General features: G+C 49.2%; 1 protein-coding gene across 2 annotated transcripts; it reads left to right on the top strand.

Moving 5' to 3' along the window:
* The first annotated feature begins 560 nt into the window (after positions 1-560).
* FGF6 (fibroblast growth factor 6) lies at positions 561-16,380 on the top strand. 2 transcript variants are annotated; one of them, XR_007129676.1, is made up of 4 exons: positions 561-1,130; positions 2,097-2,200; positions 11,996-13,788; positions 15,990-16,380. XR_007129676.1 is itself a non-coding variant. In XM_047743336.1 (3 exons), exons 1-3 carry the CDS (start codon positions 785-787, stop codon positions 12,170-12,172), a joined length of 627 nt encoding a protein of 208 aa, XP_047599292.1. In that variant the 5' UTR covers positions 561-784; the 3' UTR covers positions 12,173-16,380. The 2 variants fall into 2 exon arrangements, 1 of the variants encoding a protein (XP_047599292.1); XM_047743336.1 differs by having other exon boundaries at positions 11,996-16,380.
* Positions 16,381-16,960: the final 580 nt, after the last annotated feature.

Below are 16,960 nucleotides of genomic sequence, written 5' to 3'. Positions count from 1 at the left end.
CACCTCCCCACTCCCCACCACCAAATCTCTGTTCTTTCCTGTTAAAAGGGCTCGGTCTTTCGGTGTCCCCCAAAGCTTACCTTGGCATGCATTACCATGAGCTCTTTCCATGAAAAGGTCTCTAGTGTAGCTCAAAGGCCACAGTCATCACCTGCCACCAAGCTTTCCCTGTCACCGTCTTTACCCTTTGCCCGCTAAATAAGGAAGTCAGCGGCACTGCCAGGCCAAGAACTTTTGCCCAGTTTGGGTTCTGGGTGGCCTCTTGCCTCCCTCTTCCCTGGCTCCCAGCCAGATCCTCCCTCCCTCAGAGATGCTCCCTGCTCACTTCATTCCTGCCTCATAGCTGGAATGACAGTGGCTCCCAGAATCCCTGGGGTGTGGGGAGGGTGATGGGGGTCTGGGGAGCCAGCCAGGCCTAGGAGCAGGTTAATGTTACAGCCCTGGATAAGCGAGCTGGGACAGTTGACGTCAGGGTGATGATGGGTGGAGGGGAGGGACAGTCTGCTGAACTATAAAGATAGGTCAAATCAAATATAATCAACTCGGGACGGAGCAAGCAGGCGAGCTAGACGCCGTCCCCAAGCCATGGTCCCTACTAGCCGCGGCTCAGCCTGGGTCCCTCTGCTCCCAACCCGAGTGCCCAAAGCAGGCTTTGGTTTCATGTCAGCAGCCTTCATCTGCCTTCCAAAAATAAGCCCCTGCCGCCATGCTGAGGGGAGAAAAACAAGAAGGGCGGTATTTTTAGGGCCATTAATTCTGACCACGTGCCTGAGAGGCAAGGTGGATGGCCCTGGGACAGAGGCTGTTCATCACTATGTCCCGGGGAGCAGGACGTCTTCAGGGCACGCCGTGGGCTCTCGTCTTCCTAGGCGTCCTAGTGGGCATGGTGGTGCCCTCGCCTGCAGGCACGCGCGCCAACAGCACGCTGCTGGACTCCAGGGGCTGGGGCACCCTGCTGTCAAGGTCCCGAGCTGGGCTAGCTGGAGAGATTGCTGGGGTGAATTGGGAAAGTGGCTATTTGGTGGGGATCAAGCGGCAGAGGAGACTCTACTGCAACGTGGGCATCGGCTTTCACCTCCAGGTGCCCCCCAACGGCCGGATCAGCGGGACCCACGAGGAGAACCCCTACAGTGAGTGCCAGCTACGGCCAGTGGGGAAGCGGGGGTCTTGGGCTCAAGCAGGGCTAAAAGACAACGGGGACTTGCTGGGGTGCATGGGGTCTTATTGCAAAAGGGAAAGAAGTATTACTCCCTGCTTGGATGCTCACAGGATAGCTGCCTCCCCTAGACTCATTTGGACCGTGCCTGGTTGCAGGCTTGATATGCTGAGGTCTGAGCATTCTGGTGTCCTTTGCCATCACCCCACAGGGCCCCGGTGGCACTAATTACTTCAGCATTATAGGCACATCCATGGCCGTGGACGACCACCAGAAACCATCACCCGGGAAGCCATAAGGCATGGGTGGTGAGAATAAATGAGGGGACTGGGACCAGGTTAGACTCAAGCTGATTTTTACTTAGCTTCCCTCTTTGAGAAGGAAAGGCAAGTGATTTGCAAAATTTCCTGCTGAAGTACATCTTTCTTTTATATTCCAACCTGCCTTCTCTGTCCTCAGGCTCCTTGTCCTGGGGTTGCTGCGTAGATAGACTCGCCCATCCAAGAGGGGACAGGAGGGGCAGAATCCAGGCAAGCCATCAGCCTCTGTGTGGCTGCAGTGTTTGCAAGTTGAGATGAGCTGAGATTTGTTGAAACAGGTGGAGAATCAACTTTATGAAAAAACTCATCAGCATTCATTTTTCTACCCCAGGCCAGGACCTCATGTGATTAAGTCAGAAAGCTAATCTTACGTAGCTATGCTGTCAGCCTTGGATCTGATGTCAGAACCACCACCACCCCACCACCCCTTGTGGAGCTGGATCTTTGACAGTATAGTGGCAGGACTGGCCGAGTCCAGAGTGAGATCAGGGATACAGGGTCTGGCTTTCTAGGAGCTGGGGACGGGCTTAGATGTCCTTGTGGCATCACCTCTAGTTTGACATCCCACGCTGCTCCACTCAAGCCTTGGGTAACGTGCCCCCCCCCCCTTTCTTTGTCAGGCCTGCTGGAGATTTCCACAGTGGAGCGGGGTGTGGTGAGTCTCTTTGGAGTGAAAAGTGCCCTCTTCATTGCCATGAACAGTAAAGGGAGATTATACACAACGGTGAGTCTATCGGGTCGGGGGAGCTCCAGCTTAGGGGAGCAACCTCCAGCTGTGAGGGGTGTAGCTTACACAGCTGAAGAAAATACTAGAAAAGCTTTGAGTAGAGAAGTGCCTATCTGTCTAGAACAAGAAGGAGGGGCCCGTCCCAGTAACCTGCCTGGAAATCATGCCTCGCTTGCTTCATAGTTAATTCGTGTCTGCTCTGGACCATGTTTTTCCTGACCCTTCCATTGTTGTAATTAAATAGGAATCATGGCTCAGGAGGCTACTGGTTCTGAAGGAGAGCTGGACGCCGGCATAAAGCTGTCATCCAGGCTTACGGTTGGGTTTGATCCGCTGAACTGGAGGGGCCCAGAGAAGCAAGGCTCTTTGAGGTTGGGGTGCTGTTCCGTAAGAACCCCCCTCTGAGAGGTACCCCCACCTACGGTCCAGCAGACTTTCATCAGGGTGTTGAAATTTTACTTTAAGGTTTTAAGTCCTCTGACCCCTGATCCCAGAGGCTAGAGAAACATACTCAGCCCACCCTCTGGGCTGACACCCCAGTGCTGGTCCCCTCCCCATCACAGATCACCCCTGGGAGGGCAAATGCTAGTCCCTTGGTTAACCTAGCCAACTTCTAAGCATATATACTTAAATCTCTGCTCTCTTTGACCTCCTGAACCCTGGGGCTCTCCTCCCATGATTCAGCTTATTCCAAAATATGGCTGGGAAAACATCCCTATGAAGTTGAAGAAACTGGGAGTTCTTTTGACAGAAATAAGAAGGCTAAAAAGGTAGACCTCTGAGCAATTGTCAAGGAATATCAGAGTTATTTATGGAAAGGGCGTGGAGTGCTGTTCTACCTCTCCTTGGAGACAGACTGAGCATCAGGAAGTGAGCAGAGAGATCTGGGGTTGGTGCCGGGTTCTGGGGAAGCTATCCCTACAGAGGGGGTCTGCTCCCTACCCAAGGAGGGTACTCAGGTGGCCTCTTCTGTGTGATCTTTAGTCCCGACTCTAAATCTGAGTCAGTTTGCATGGAAACAAGGCATGGATTAAAAGTGGGTGTGTGGAGTAAGGGGAAGAGCTGAAGGGTAGGTGACACCAGGAACCAGAACTCGGGCCCCAGTCTCTACACCACGGGCCCTTCTGCTGCAGGTGTAACACGCATTACCTGCAGAGCCCAGAGGCAGGTCCACGCACAGCCCTGACTGGACATGAGACCTTGGAAACCTTGGAAAGTCCTGTCTGTAAAGGGAGGATAAAGATCACACACACCTCCCAGGGCTGCGGGGGGATAATGCTTGGAAAGCCCTCTGCAGGGTGTCAGCCAAACACTAGGTGCTCAATATGGGGCGGCTATTACATTATCTAAGGAGGGCGAGGCACCCCGCTCGGAGGCTGTGCACCCCACTTTCCTAGAGGTGAGGCAGGTAGGACCTTTTGCATCCACGGCATCTTGGTGTTCAAAGTGCAGATAGATGTCAGGGACCTCTATCAGAGATTCTTATCCAGCAGAGCTGGCGTGGGGGCCTGGATATTGGTTTGTTTGTTGTTTTTGAAGCTTCTCTGGTATTTCTGAGGCACAGAAAGGTGTGGGGACTACCAGGCTACATGGCCTTTGGAGGGTTGGGCAGTAGAAAGCTAGCATGAGCCTTGGAATTCCCACTCTTTTTCTCAGACACCTGTCTGCGCAAAGGTGATGGAGAAGGGCAAAGGCTGCCTGGGACCAACATAAGTGTGGGTGCAGCAGGGCCCCTTCCTGTGGGATGAGTCATCCCCAAAAGCCCCTTCTCACCAGCCTGCACAGTACCTGGGATCCCACTGACTGGAAAGCCAGGAATGGAGGTTGTTGGCTGTGACACTGTCTGCAGGGGACCATTTAGCACGTAGATCTCTGGGAAGGAAACCCAGATGACAGAAGCCCTTCTCTAGTATTGCTTTCTCCATACCCGGAAGGAGGCTCAACTCTGAAGCAGGGAAAGGGCATAAATACAGGAGCATTTACCCATGTCCCCCTTAAAATGTGGGGCCCTGGCAAGAGAACATACATGAGATTCCAAACTCAGAGCTTTAATCACAGTCAGAGAAAGTACTGCAGGGGCACCTGGGTGGCTTAGCCACTTAAACGTCCAACTCTTGATCGCAGCTCAGGTTTTGATCTCAGGGTCGTGAGTTCAAGCCCCACATCTAGAAGAAAGATAAGGAAAGGAAAGGAAAGGAAAGGAAAGGAAAGGAAAGGAAAGGAAAGGAAAGGAAAGGAAAGGAAGAAAGAAAACATTTAGAAATCACTGTAAAGAGGTAAAGCATTGAGTAGCAAAAGGGAAGGAGCCATGCCTGAAAGTGGGCTGACTCCTGATGTAGGAGACACACCTGCCCCAGCCACCATGACTTCAAAGGGGGTCAAGTGGGCCCATTAGCTGGAGGGTTCACTAAGTGAACAAGTCCAGGGAAAGGGGTGGGGGGTTCTGTCCTGAGGAAAGACCCATTCACTCTGCACACTCAACCCCTCCCCCATTTCCCAGGAGCATTGGGTCCAGGAACACCTTGTCCAAAGTGGGAGCTCGGACCCCTGGAGCCCAGGGCCAGGGTACAGAGAGTGGGGCTGGAAGAGGGTGTCTGGCCCAACTGTGCCCCAGGCCTGGGCAACTGACGTTTTGTGTGGCTATGCACCAGATGCGCTGAAGCACCTCTACCCCCTCCTGCTGCCCCTCGGGGGCCTGTTATCACAGTCTAAAAAAACAATTGCCAACTGATCCCCGGAGCCAGGAAGACTCCCGCTGGGTGATGATTTCATTCACACTATTTCACTTAAGCCGCTAGAGCTGCCTCAGCTCCCCGGGCTCAGCTGCTACAGCCTGCGGCTAAATGAGATTTCTCTTGGGGGGAGGGGACCCATGCTGGGGTTGGGGACACGGGACAGCTCATGGTTAGAGAATAAGAGCCCTGAAAAGCCGCCCAGGAAAAGTGGCCTCCTACCTGCCTCACCTCTAGGAAAGCGGGGTGCACAGCCTCAGGGTGGGGTACCTCGCTCTTCTTAGATAATAACCATCCCATATTGAGCCCCTAGTGTTTGTCGGGCACCCTGTGGAGGGCTTTTCAAGCATTATCCCCCCACAGCCCCTGGAGGTGTGTGTGATCTTTATCCTCCCTTTACAGACAGCACTTTCCAAGGTCTCATGTCCAGTCAGAGCTGTATGTGGACCAGCCTCCAGGCTCTGCAGGTCATGGACGGGAAGGGACGGGAAGCCCACAGCAGAAGCACACTGACAGTCCTAGCCCCTGTCCCACCTACCTTCCACTACTCTCTCATCTGGGGCAAAATCACTGACCTTCTCTGGGCCTGGACCTCTGCTCTCTGAGTGTAGCCAGAGGCAGAAATCAGTGAATTCCAATCGCCTTCATCCTTTAAAAAGTAAAATTGAAAAAAATCAAAGATCTCCACCTGACAATGTTCTATGAGAATCCTTTGGCCAAGAAAAATGTACACAGACAACAAATGAGTACGAATTGAGTTATGCTTTGAAGCGATTTTAGTTTTACTAATTACAGCTGTGTCTACATCCTGTGTAGTAGTATGACAGAGTGCAAAACACGCTGTTTGTTTCATCCATCAAGGCCTTTGATTATTCTCTTGGGCATTACTTTGGGACAGGGGAGGACCAAGCCATGCCCTCACTTAGCAGCAAAGCTCAGAGAACAGATTCCCGAGGGGACGTGTTGGCTCCAGGAAAGGACTAGTTGCTGGGACCTCAGAGCCCTGCAGAAAACTCTCCCCAGCTCACCGCCTGCCTGCTACAAAAGGCTACACCACAGGGCGCCTGGGTGGCTCAGTAGGTTAAGCCTCTGTCTTCTGCTCAGGTCATGATCTCAGGGTCCTGGGATTGAGCCCCGCATTGGGCTCTCCACTCGGCAGAAATCCTGCTTCCCCCTTTCTCTCTGCCTGCCTCTCTGCCTACTTATGATCTCGCTCTCTGTCAAATAAATAAATAAAATCTTAAAAAAAAAAAAAAAGTCTACACCAGAATTAGAGAATGATGTGCCCGCTGAAAACCTTTCAAACACTGTAAACTGACAATGCAATCGTGTGTTACCAAAAAAAGGCAGGTGCAATTGACAGACCTCTTCAGGGCTGGGAGATGGTATTTCTCCATTTCCGCTAAGGACAGATAAAGAAACAGTCAGGGGGCTGCAGAAGAAAGCGTCTTAGAAAAAAGAGCCTTTTTTTTCCCCTCACTCCCCACCTCCTTAAATACGTCTTCCCCCCAACCCTTCCCAGGCACACACACAACCAGAGTAAGAGGGACAGGTGGCCAAGGCAGCCCCGGGAGGAAGAACTTTAAAGACAAGCACCCACCCCCAGCAGTCCAGGTGACTTAGCTCTGCCTGAAGACAAGAGGATGGTTGTCTCCTCCACCCCAGACTGTAAGGGGCATTTCTGCCAGAGGTGACATGCTGAGACAGCCTTCTGCAAAACCTCTATCCAAAATGCCCTTCTCCTTGTAAGAGCTGATCGCTTTGGAGTTTTGGTTCCTCATTAGACCTACACAGAATTTAAGACGTTGTCACGGTGGGGCCTGAGGCCCGCGCGGCCCAGAAAATGTGATCTGGCGGAATTATTTTCATTTGTTCGAGTAATAATATATGGTAGCTCCTTTTCTTAACACGGCGTTCACTTGGCACAAGTGCTTTTCTCACCAGAGCCAAGCAGCCAGCACTCCCAGGCCATGAGAACCGGGGGCTCATGATGCCAGAGGCACGGATTAAGGGGCTGAGTCTGGATACCACACTGAGCATCAGTCAGGACAGCGGGAAAATCCTATTGGCTGCTTCAAAGAGTTCAGGGAAATGGTCTTGGCTTCCTGACGGGTGGAGGGGTGAAGAAAGGGACAGGCAAGGGAAAGAGAGGGCTCCGAAAGCAAACTTCATGTTTCACTGTAGAGTTGTACACAGTTCTGGGGAAGGCTGGGAATCTGAGCAAGGCTAGAGAAAAAGAACCAAATGGAAACAAATGAAAGTAGGAAAACATTTTTGTGAAAGGAGAGGGAATTTGAGTAATCAAGAAGCGATGAGCAGAGCACAAAGCACAGTGCGGACAACCGCTATTGTGCATATTTTAAAATGTTTCAGGAGCCTCAGATGCTAGGAAAGACTGGATTCTTAATCCACACATTCTAGAATGGAGGATACAGGCAGATGCCTTCAGAGTTTCCTGCCTGAATCACTCTGTCCGTCCCCTTCCCTTCCTCTCCCCTCCACACGCTGGCACCAGGGTTTGATTTCCTCTCCAGAGTCTGCAAACCACACTCGAAATCTGTCCCGTAAGCACCATCCAGATCAGAAACTCATTCTCCTGGAAACTGACAGTGGGGTACTCTCCAGGGACATATAAGTTACAACAGAGGGGAAAGTAGTGGGTGGCAGGGGCTGAACCGGACAAGGGCGGCGGGGACCACCAGTTTCTGATAGAAATGTTTCCTTGGCTCTGTTTTCTGGCCCATCTTCTATCCTGAACTCCCTTCCTGCTTTAAACAATCTACTTACATGACTAGGTAATATGTGAACACGGTGGGGCGGGGGATGGAGGGAGAAGGTACAAAAGAACAAGCCGTGGAAATTTAGTTCCTTTCTCACTGTCGTTTGAAGCCACTAGTATCTACCTCCCCAGTGAAAGACACTACCCATCCTTGTGTGTTGTTCCAGGAAGAACCTGTGTCCCTGTGAGTGTGCCCTCATTGTTAACCTTAAAAACTCACATGGATAAGAGCACACTACACACCGTTTCGAAGCTTGCCTCTTCACTTACCAGTATGACTTTGAGGCCATTTCAAGTTCATGCACATGGAGGTTCCGTATGTTTCATGGCTCATAGTATTCAACTGTGGGACTCTGCCAGAACTGAACTAACTCCTTCCCTCCTAATAGACACTTTGTGGTTTTTGGTCTTTTACTATTACGTAAATGTTGCAGCTAGTAACTCTTCTACATGTGTAGGAGTGTGCCAGGAAGATAAATTCCTAGAAGAAGAATTAGTAGTCCTTTTTCATTCTAGAAGATATTGTCAAATTGCTCTGTATAGAGCTCATTACAATATAGACACCCAGAGACATTAAATGAGAATTCCTAGTCTTCATGCTCTCACCAAGGGAAGAATACTATCAAGGGGCATGTGGGTGGCTCAGTCAGTTAAGCATCAGGGCTCTTGATTTTGGCTTGGGTCATGGTCTCGGGGTGTCAAGATGGAGACCCGAGTTAGGCTCCAAGCTTAGCGTGGAGAAGGCTTGACATTCTCTCTCCTTCTCCTTCTCCCTCTGCCCCTCCCCACCTTGCTCACATGTTATCTCTCTCTCTAAAAAAGATAGAATAATTTCAAACATCTGACTTCTATTAATCAAACAGTTAAAAAATGTCTCACTATTATGACTTAGATTTCTCTCCTTAGGTATATTTTCTCATGTTCAAATGTTAATGGTATTTCCTTTTCTGTGAATGGTCTGTTCATAAACAGTTCTCAGTTAAGGGTTCTGCATAGAGTAACAAAATCATACTCCCTGACACATATACATTGCAACTATTTTTTTTATTTTTTATTTTCATTTTACTGTTTTTTGTTATTTATTTATTTATTTTAAGTAGGCTCCACACCTGGCATGGAGCCCAGCATGAACTTACGACCCTGAGATCAAAACCTGAGCGAGAGTTGGAAGCTCAACGTCCTGAGCCACCCAGGCGCTCCGACATGGCAACTATTTTCTTATGCAACTATTTTTTAACTGAGTTTGCTATTTATAATTTTGTTTTGAGGCAATTTTTTTTTTCCAGGCAGAAGTCAAATTTATTGGTTTTGCTTTTTTTATGGTGTCTAGTTTTCTGTGTCCTGCTCAAAAAGAGCTTCCCGACTCAAGATTATTGAAACAAATTTTTTCTGGACTTTTAAGGCTCTCATTTTCACATTTAAATCTTTGCTAGTTGTAGAATTTATTGTAACGTAAGGAATGAAATAACAAGTCAAACTTTATTACTATTATTATTATTAGATATTATCCAGTTGTTCCAACCCCATCTTCTCTCTAGTGATTTGAAATGCCTTTATTTTATATAAATTTCAGATCCATTTTTATTTTATATTGACATATATTTGGATCTACTTCTGCTTCTGGACTCTATTTTGTTCATCGATCTGCACCAGACCTGTTTTTCTTTTTAGAAAGAGAGAAAGAATATGTGATGTACATGTGCGTGCGGGCAGGTGTGCAGTGGCAGAGAGAGAAGGAGCGAAAGAGAAAATCCCAAGCAGACGGCATGCTCAGTGCAGAGCCCCATGTGGGGTTCAATCCCAGGACCCTGAGATCATGACCTGAGCCGAAATGGACAGTCCAAAGCTTAATTGACTGAGCCACCCAGGTGCCCCTGCACCAGACTTTTAATCGGTGTAGTTTTATTTCTCAGTTAAATTTACAATCAATCCCGAGTGTACTTTCTCCTAGCGTTGTTGTTTCAGAGCTTTGCTCACCAACAATCTTCGCTCCTGTGGCTGACCCTACACGCCATGCACAGGTAAAGAAAGCACGGTCCAGAGAGGCCCCAAAGAGCAGTGCTGGAGCATCAGCCTCCGTGTACCCTAGTTCTGTGCTCTTCTCATACAAGCTCAAGGTCTCGAAGTCATTCAGTCCATAACTGCAGAGTTTAAAACCAAAAATGTGTCATAACCCACAGCAGGTTTTGCAGGTTTGCAGGTTTTGCAAGACAGACTTTCAGGGCTTTTAATGTAAAGTAGTTTGTGATAGAGAAGAATTATAGTAATAACAATATTTTCTACTTCACTACGTGCCAGGTGTTATACCAACAACTTGCTGTATGTTATTTCAATTCATGCTCACGCCAGTTCTATGGCATAATTATTCTTACTGTCCCCCAATGTACAGATGAGAGAACGGAGGTTAAGTCAGAGGAGGGAAGGTTAAACCACGTGCCCGTGTTCACAGAGCTATGTAAGAGGTAAATCATCCTCAATGTACCCTCAAACTAGTGCACACCTATGCTTTTTACCTACTTTGTTTAGTTTATTCTCTCTGCCTTTGGGACCGTCCTTCCACAAATACTTACTGACCATCCATAACAAGGCTAGCTTGGGAAAATCCAAGCTCCCAGTGTGGTGCTAGGAAGTCAGCTGGTGTGGCTGGCTGAAGCTTTCATATTCATCCCAGGTAAATTAGCACTTGTGGAAGTGCCTTTTAAACGATAAAGGTGGGGGGGAGGAAGGGACAAAGGGCAGGTGGGGAGTGTGCCCTTCCCTCCTTACACTGCACTGCTCCTTGCTCACTCTCGTGCTGCATGGAGTCGGAGGGGGAGGGGTATGCACCTGCCTTGCTGTTGCCCCTGTTAAATTCAGCGTCACGTACCTGACAAGACACAGTCCTTGTCTTGGGCTACTTGGAGTCTATTGGGATAGAAGAAGCTGTCCCTGGGGATCACACGCTCTTGTATGTGCCGCCTGAAAGGTGCAGGTGCACCCAAAGAGCTGGGGGGGTGTGTGGGGGGGAGGCGTCTGGGAGCCCAGTGAGCTAGCTCATCACCCTCCGTTCATAACAGGAAGAGGCTCTGGTCCATCCCCCGCCTCTGCCAGCCCAGGGCGCTCACAGTACGATTCCTTCAGAGAAGGTCAGATGACAGCTCTGGCACAGCCGGCCGGCCATTGAGTGGGCTTTTTATAGCCCATGGCCTCGGTCAGCAGGAAATTACATCCCATCTCTCTCTTTTTGTTTCATTCTGTACTTCTTTCGAGACTGGACCCCAGATCTCCTGGCTCTCATCTTGCTCTTTCTTCCTCTAGAGCCCACAGAGCCGTTCCCCGTCCAATGCACAGAAGTCTCCCCAGCCTCCCTCAGCAGGGGGCCCAGAGGCCTGGGGAGGAAGGGCCCTCTTTTCTAGAATAAAGGAGGACATGTGTGATGGAGCGGGAATGAACTTGTTGATGTGTGACAGGAAGTTCAGCCTTCATTTTCTGAACAGATGGTCCACACACGCTTCTCTACCAAATTAGCACTGAAGGGGCTGATTTATCACTGGCCCCAGACTCCATGGCACCACCTGCCGCAGAGGGAACCAGGTTCTCTTCCCCATAAAAATGGCTGCTCCTCACCATTTCTGTTCCCAGACTTGCCATGAATGTCGAGGAGGCACCGGGCATCTTCTGGGTTCAAAGTCAAAACCAAGAATGAACCTCTTTAAGGGGTTGCAAACCTAGGGCATAACCTGGGAAAGAGAGTGAGGGGACACCAGGGAAAAGAAGAAATGGTTAACATAGTCAACAGGCAGCGTTGGAAAAGACCTGCACACCCAGGACACAGCTTGCAGGAAAGGAAACAAAGGCTGAGAGGGAGATCCTGCCGGAGGTCACACAGCTAGAAAGCAGGGAAGCTAAGTGGAGCCCAGGCTCCCAGTCCTGCTCCACTAGACCACCTCTCACAGTGGACATGAGAAAAAAGCCTATTGTATCCTTTCCTGAATGAAATAAATTATCAGCCAGGTGCTAAGTGGAGAGCGCCCTAAACTGAAAGTCAGTAGACCCACCCCCTGTGATACAGACCATCGATGTCCCTGGACCTTGGTTTCCTCATCCTAAAGGAGGGAACGTGAGAAGGACCCAACAGCTCAGAATTCTCTTCCTTTCTGACCTTCCATGACCCAGTTCACCTAGGATGGCTCAGAATCCCTGCTGGTTGTCTTACAGAGAGGAGGGGAGGCGCACCTGGTAGGGGGACCGTTACACTTCATTTGTAACTGAGCCTCTACTGTTTGTCCATTTCTTTGGCAGCCCAGCTTCCAAGAGGAATGCAAGTTCAGAGAAACCCTCCTGCCCAACAATTACAATGCCTACGAGTCAGACCTGTACCGAGGGACCTACATCGCACTGAGCAAATACGGACGGGTAAAGCGGGGCAGCAAGGTGTCCCCCATCATGACTGTCACTCACTTCCTTCCCAGGATATAAGGACCCTGAAAGGAGGCTTTCAGATTGAAAGCAACATCTTTTGTATCAGAATTTTGCACAAATGAACAATCCCCTTGCCCCCCACGACTCCTGAGTCAGGCTTCTCTTGTGCTTGGGGAGAAGCCATACCAGACCCTATGGTATGAAACCAACCCAAGAGAGAGGGCTTGCAACCAACATCCTAGAATGGTGATGGATACATGCTCTGAACTCAAGTGAGGGAAGAAGCTACACGGGGCATGTGACCATGTGCACGGGGAAAGGCCAGAGTGGCAGCATGTGTGTGTTGGTGGATATCCACACATCTTTGTGTAGATGGTCTGAGCAAAGGCATGGCAGAGCGTTGGGTTTCTTTCTCCCAGGATCACTGTAGCAGGAATCTGCCCGCAAGAATGTCTCCTGTCAAACCAGCAAGATTGATGTGGACTCTCATTGTGCCACTTCCCAATCATCCTTCCATTCAGAGGCCACTTGCATGCACGCATGGCTTGCACAGGCAGTGGGAGCAGCTGTCCTCTAAGCATGGAGGGCAGGATGGGAGGGAGAGTAGGGTTTATCTGCAAACCAAAAAGAAAGTGGGCAGGCTCCAAACTTCCTGCCTATGAGGGCTCCGGGGACACTGGGCTGCCCTGACAGGGAAGCTGGGGGAGAAGGGATCCTCTTCTTGCAGAAATGGAGTAGAGCTGTGTCTCGGGCAGCTGGGGAAGGCCTGCTGGAAGCAGCGGAAGGGACTGGATGTCCTGCGGAGTGCCATTCGGCCTGGAGGATTCAGTGCTGTGTGTGACTCCAAGAACAAGCCGGGGCCAGGCTCCCTGCCCATAACTTTTCCTCACTTTGAACTGGGTCTTATTTTAACCTCAGATGACAAGGATCCTAATAATGGCAACCTCTTTGGCGAGGGGTGAGGGGGTACAAAATAGGGCATGAAGGAAGTAGAGAGGCTTGGACTGCAGATGATGATTCCTCTCCAGCTACGTCCGGGAAACTCACCCAAGTCCTCATCTGATACTCTCACTTCCTTCTTGGTCGTCCTCATCTCGCATACACACTGGTGGCTAGATGCAGTAGAATGGGCACCATGACCTCCAGAGTTTGCCCCCTCTGGCCCCCCTACAGTAAGAGAAGAGTGATAATCCTATGAACTCAAGCAGCCAAGCTATAACAGCTCCTTGCTGTACAATGCCTTCTTGCCTCCTGTCCTTTGAGAGTATTTAAAGCAGAGGTTCTCCCCAAGTGACTATAAATGTTGTCTGCCTAGAGCCTTCAGATTCCTGAACGATTGGAATGTTCCTAAATCTGAAACCAGAGAGAGCCATATCAGAGTGCAAATATTTTCTGCATACGTGAACCATCAAGTTACAGAATGACCTGACACCCTCCACTACTCTCAGGGGCCCCCTGCCTGGAAGACAACCCCCCATCTGCTACAAATGCCTTCGTCTTCGACATACCTCTCTATTTGCAGATGCAACCATCTATAGATAGATCTGAGCTGAGTGACTGTGAACTGGACATGGAGGTTGGCCACCCAGCAGAGGCATCCTACAGGCTACCTCTCTGTCTGGCACACATCAGGGAGGACATGTGCTGGATGAGGAGGAAAAGGCCCCACAAAGGTAAGCAAAGATTGAACAGACAGTAAGAGCTCAGGAGCAAGAGTGGACATGACACCGCCTTGGAAGAAACTGGCAGGAGCTAGGGTCTTGGGTCAACTGGAAGGGGGAGAAAACTGGTCCATCTTGACCATTTGGAATATTCAAAGTGCAGATCTGCTTGGAGGCAGAGGACAAAGCTGATTATTTTGTCCAGAATAATTGATTGGTCTCTTTGACAGGGTACATCAGAAACTGATGCACTCAGAACCCGAGGCACGTAGCCATACCCAATGGAAAGTGCTGGGAGTGCAGAAAGGCTCTGGGAGTGCAGAAAAGTGTTAGGTCCCAAAGTGTTAGTTCCTTTCTTCCTAAACCTTTGAGCCAACCTGGCATGAGAGGGGATACATTTCTCAAGGGAATCTCAAGGCCTCAGACTGCTAGACCTTGTCTGAATCTTTCTGGAGGCTCATAAAAGTGCTCAGATGCTGACAAGAAGTTCCTCCAAAAGTCCACTTCCATATCTCAGGCTAGGAATGAGAAGGAGAAGCTAAGACGTGCCTGGGACCAGGCAGGCTTGCTATCCAGTCACCATGCAGAGGCACCAACACACCCATTGCCTATGACTAGAATTGCTTCCTAGCATCAGGGCATCTGTCCTAACTGGTACCGGAGCCTATGCTATAGCAGTCATTGAACATTCTAAATATATTCCTAGATGTGGGGATGCATCATTGACTCTTTAAAATGTCTTCTATCCAGAGGCGTTCTCTCCCAAGAGCTTTCTCTTCAATCTGTAAGTGGCTTAGGCTTACAAGTCACTCTCCAACCATAGTAGTGGGCAGGAACAAAGGAAGATCAGCAAAGGACTGCTCAGTCCCTTCTCCCCTGCAACTATGTCTGTGCACAGGTGTATCTGATCACCATGTCTACTGAGTTCCAGACTGAGCTCTTAGCCCCGTTGGATCCAAAAGGCTGCAGCAGACATCGCATAGGCAGGGGAAAGAATGACCCTCACCTTCCTGCTGCCATGTACTATAAACAACTTAGGTCGTCTCTCTCCCAGATCCCGAGCTATGATCCTGGTTTATAGAGTTTTGTAGTCATTGGCTTCTCTCCTACCCTGAACCTTCTCTGGCAGCTCCATGCAAACTTGGGACTCCAGAACCCAGATGCTGCTTTATTCCTTCTTCAAGAGCAAACTATAAAAATGAGAGCAACGTACGAGCACATTCTTGGAGTGAACTTCTCAGCTGGGGAGATGTGAGCTCAGAAACCATAGGGGAGTTCCAGGCACCCTGTAGAGTCTGCACTCTCCTCAGGACAATGGGTGGACCTCGGAGGAAACCAGAAAACCCCAACTGCCCCATTGAAACTATTGATTGTGTTTGCTCCATCATTTGCTGCCTTCTAATACCCCTTCCCTTCCTATTTGCCATGCATCTTTGAACCTCCCATGAAAGGCAGCATATAATGTTGTAACACCCTAACATTATCCTTCACAACCTTCCCCCTCTGCTGCCACATCCCACAACACATCCAGCATATGCACCCCATTCTATGGCTCAGGAAAGAGAATATTTTCTCCTCTCTCCTGATCTAGGCTACAAACCTCTCTCCTTTTTAGTCATATAGGATTTTCTCAGGCCAGTAACCCAGGCCTGAAATTCTTTCCTGATCTTGTCACATGCTGGGAAGTTTGGAATTCTTCTCATGATGGTGCTGAGCCCCTTTCTTGTCCTAGACATCAGAGCCTTCAAGTTATCATTCGGTAGAATCCTAAGAGAGAAAGATGTATGAAAGTCCACAAGCTGTAGTTCTCCTTCCTCCCAGAGTTGTAGGTACACTGTCCTTGCCCATTATGTGCCATGGCCACTGGTGGAAACATATCTACCAAAAGTAGTCACTGGCCCCTAAGACATGGGGTTATTCTCTCTCCTGTCTATCCCCTTCTGCTGCTTTTCACGTGGACAGAAGCTAGAAAGCGCCTATAACTTTCTGTCCCCAAAGGCTCTGGGTCAGATGTCACTGAGGAGGGACTCTCTGCCACTTGCCACTTTCGTGTCTAGGAAGTGGGTCTCTCAAATCTGTCCCCTGCCCCTCCACTTGGCTAGGAATGGCCACACATTCTGCTACCTTCCAGAATGATTGGGACAAGCCCAGGAGAGAAGATAGAAATAACTCCATTCTGTACTTACACCTGAATTGATGTTTCCTCTTCCCAGAACGGAAGAAGGGAGTGATTACACCCAAAACAGATCCTGAATCTAGTCCGTCATGCCAAGAGCCAACACAGAACCATGTTTGTATACCTCATTGAACTACTGAAATTCCAGCACTCAGACAGCTGTGTCCTCATGTGGTTTTCCCCTTTCTATAAATCAATAAGTACCTCAGACTGGGTCCCAGTGCAGAGCTATCCTCAAGTTTGGGTCAAGTGAGTAGAAAAACCCAGAATTTGTTCAGTCATGTGCTTGTAAAATGTGATGCTTCTATTTTTTAATATGTATGTGCTATGCACAAACCATATCATGTTCCAACAAAAAGTAAAAGGTCTTTTTATACGTTTCTCTAAACTGTCAGACTCCACCCCTCCTATTAAAACTCACAACGAATCTCTGGGTTGTTGTTGATTTTCACCTTGATTCTTTCTCATCTGTCAAGGAGGAAGGCGAAGGGAAACAGAAAGCATTGATTCGTGGTGCTGTCCATATTACAGATTCAGAGTGCTGTGGGTTATTAAGGCAAAGAGAATTCCTATGAGCCACTTAGTCCAACCACCATATTTTATAAATGGAGAATTCAGCCCCAAAGAGGAAGGAAGCTACCATAGACCATAATGAGGCAGCAACCCTCTTCCTCTTCTGCCTTGGTTAAAGCAAGATATCCCCATTTCTGTGACTATAACATTTATTTACTCACCCATCAAGAAATAGTTATCGAGCATCCTATTTCTGTCCTACATTGGGTGGAGCTTTGGGATATGTGAGTGAAGGAGATAGATGCATTTCCCACCCTTTCACAAACTAGCATTTTAAAAAAAAATCACCCAAGAGTATGTTAAAATGGGGATCCCCTGGCCGCACTTGCAGTGAGACTGATCCAGACACCTGGATGGGGCTTAGGAGTCTACCTTTGTAACACACACACCTGGTGATTCTGACATTGAGAAGCTCTAGTCTAGTAGAATGACTGG

The sequence above is a fragment of the Lutra lutra genome, chromosome 8 (genome assembly GCF_902655055.1).
Source record: "Lutra lutra chromosome 8, mLutLut1.2, whole genome shotgun sequence".
Classification (NCBI taxonomy): Eukaryota; Metazoa; Chordata; class Mammalia; order Carnivora; family Mustelidae; genus Lutra; species Lutra lutra.
The sequence above is the reverse complement of the archived record's forward strand: the minus strand, read 5'-3'. Positions and strand labels throughout refer to the sequence as shown.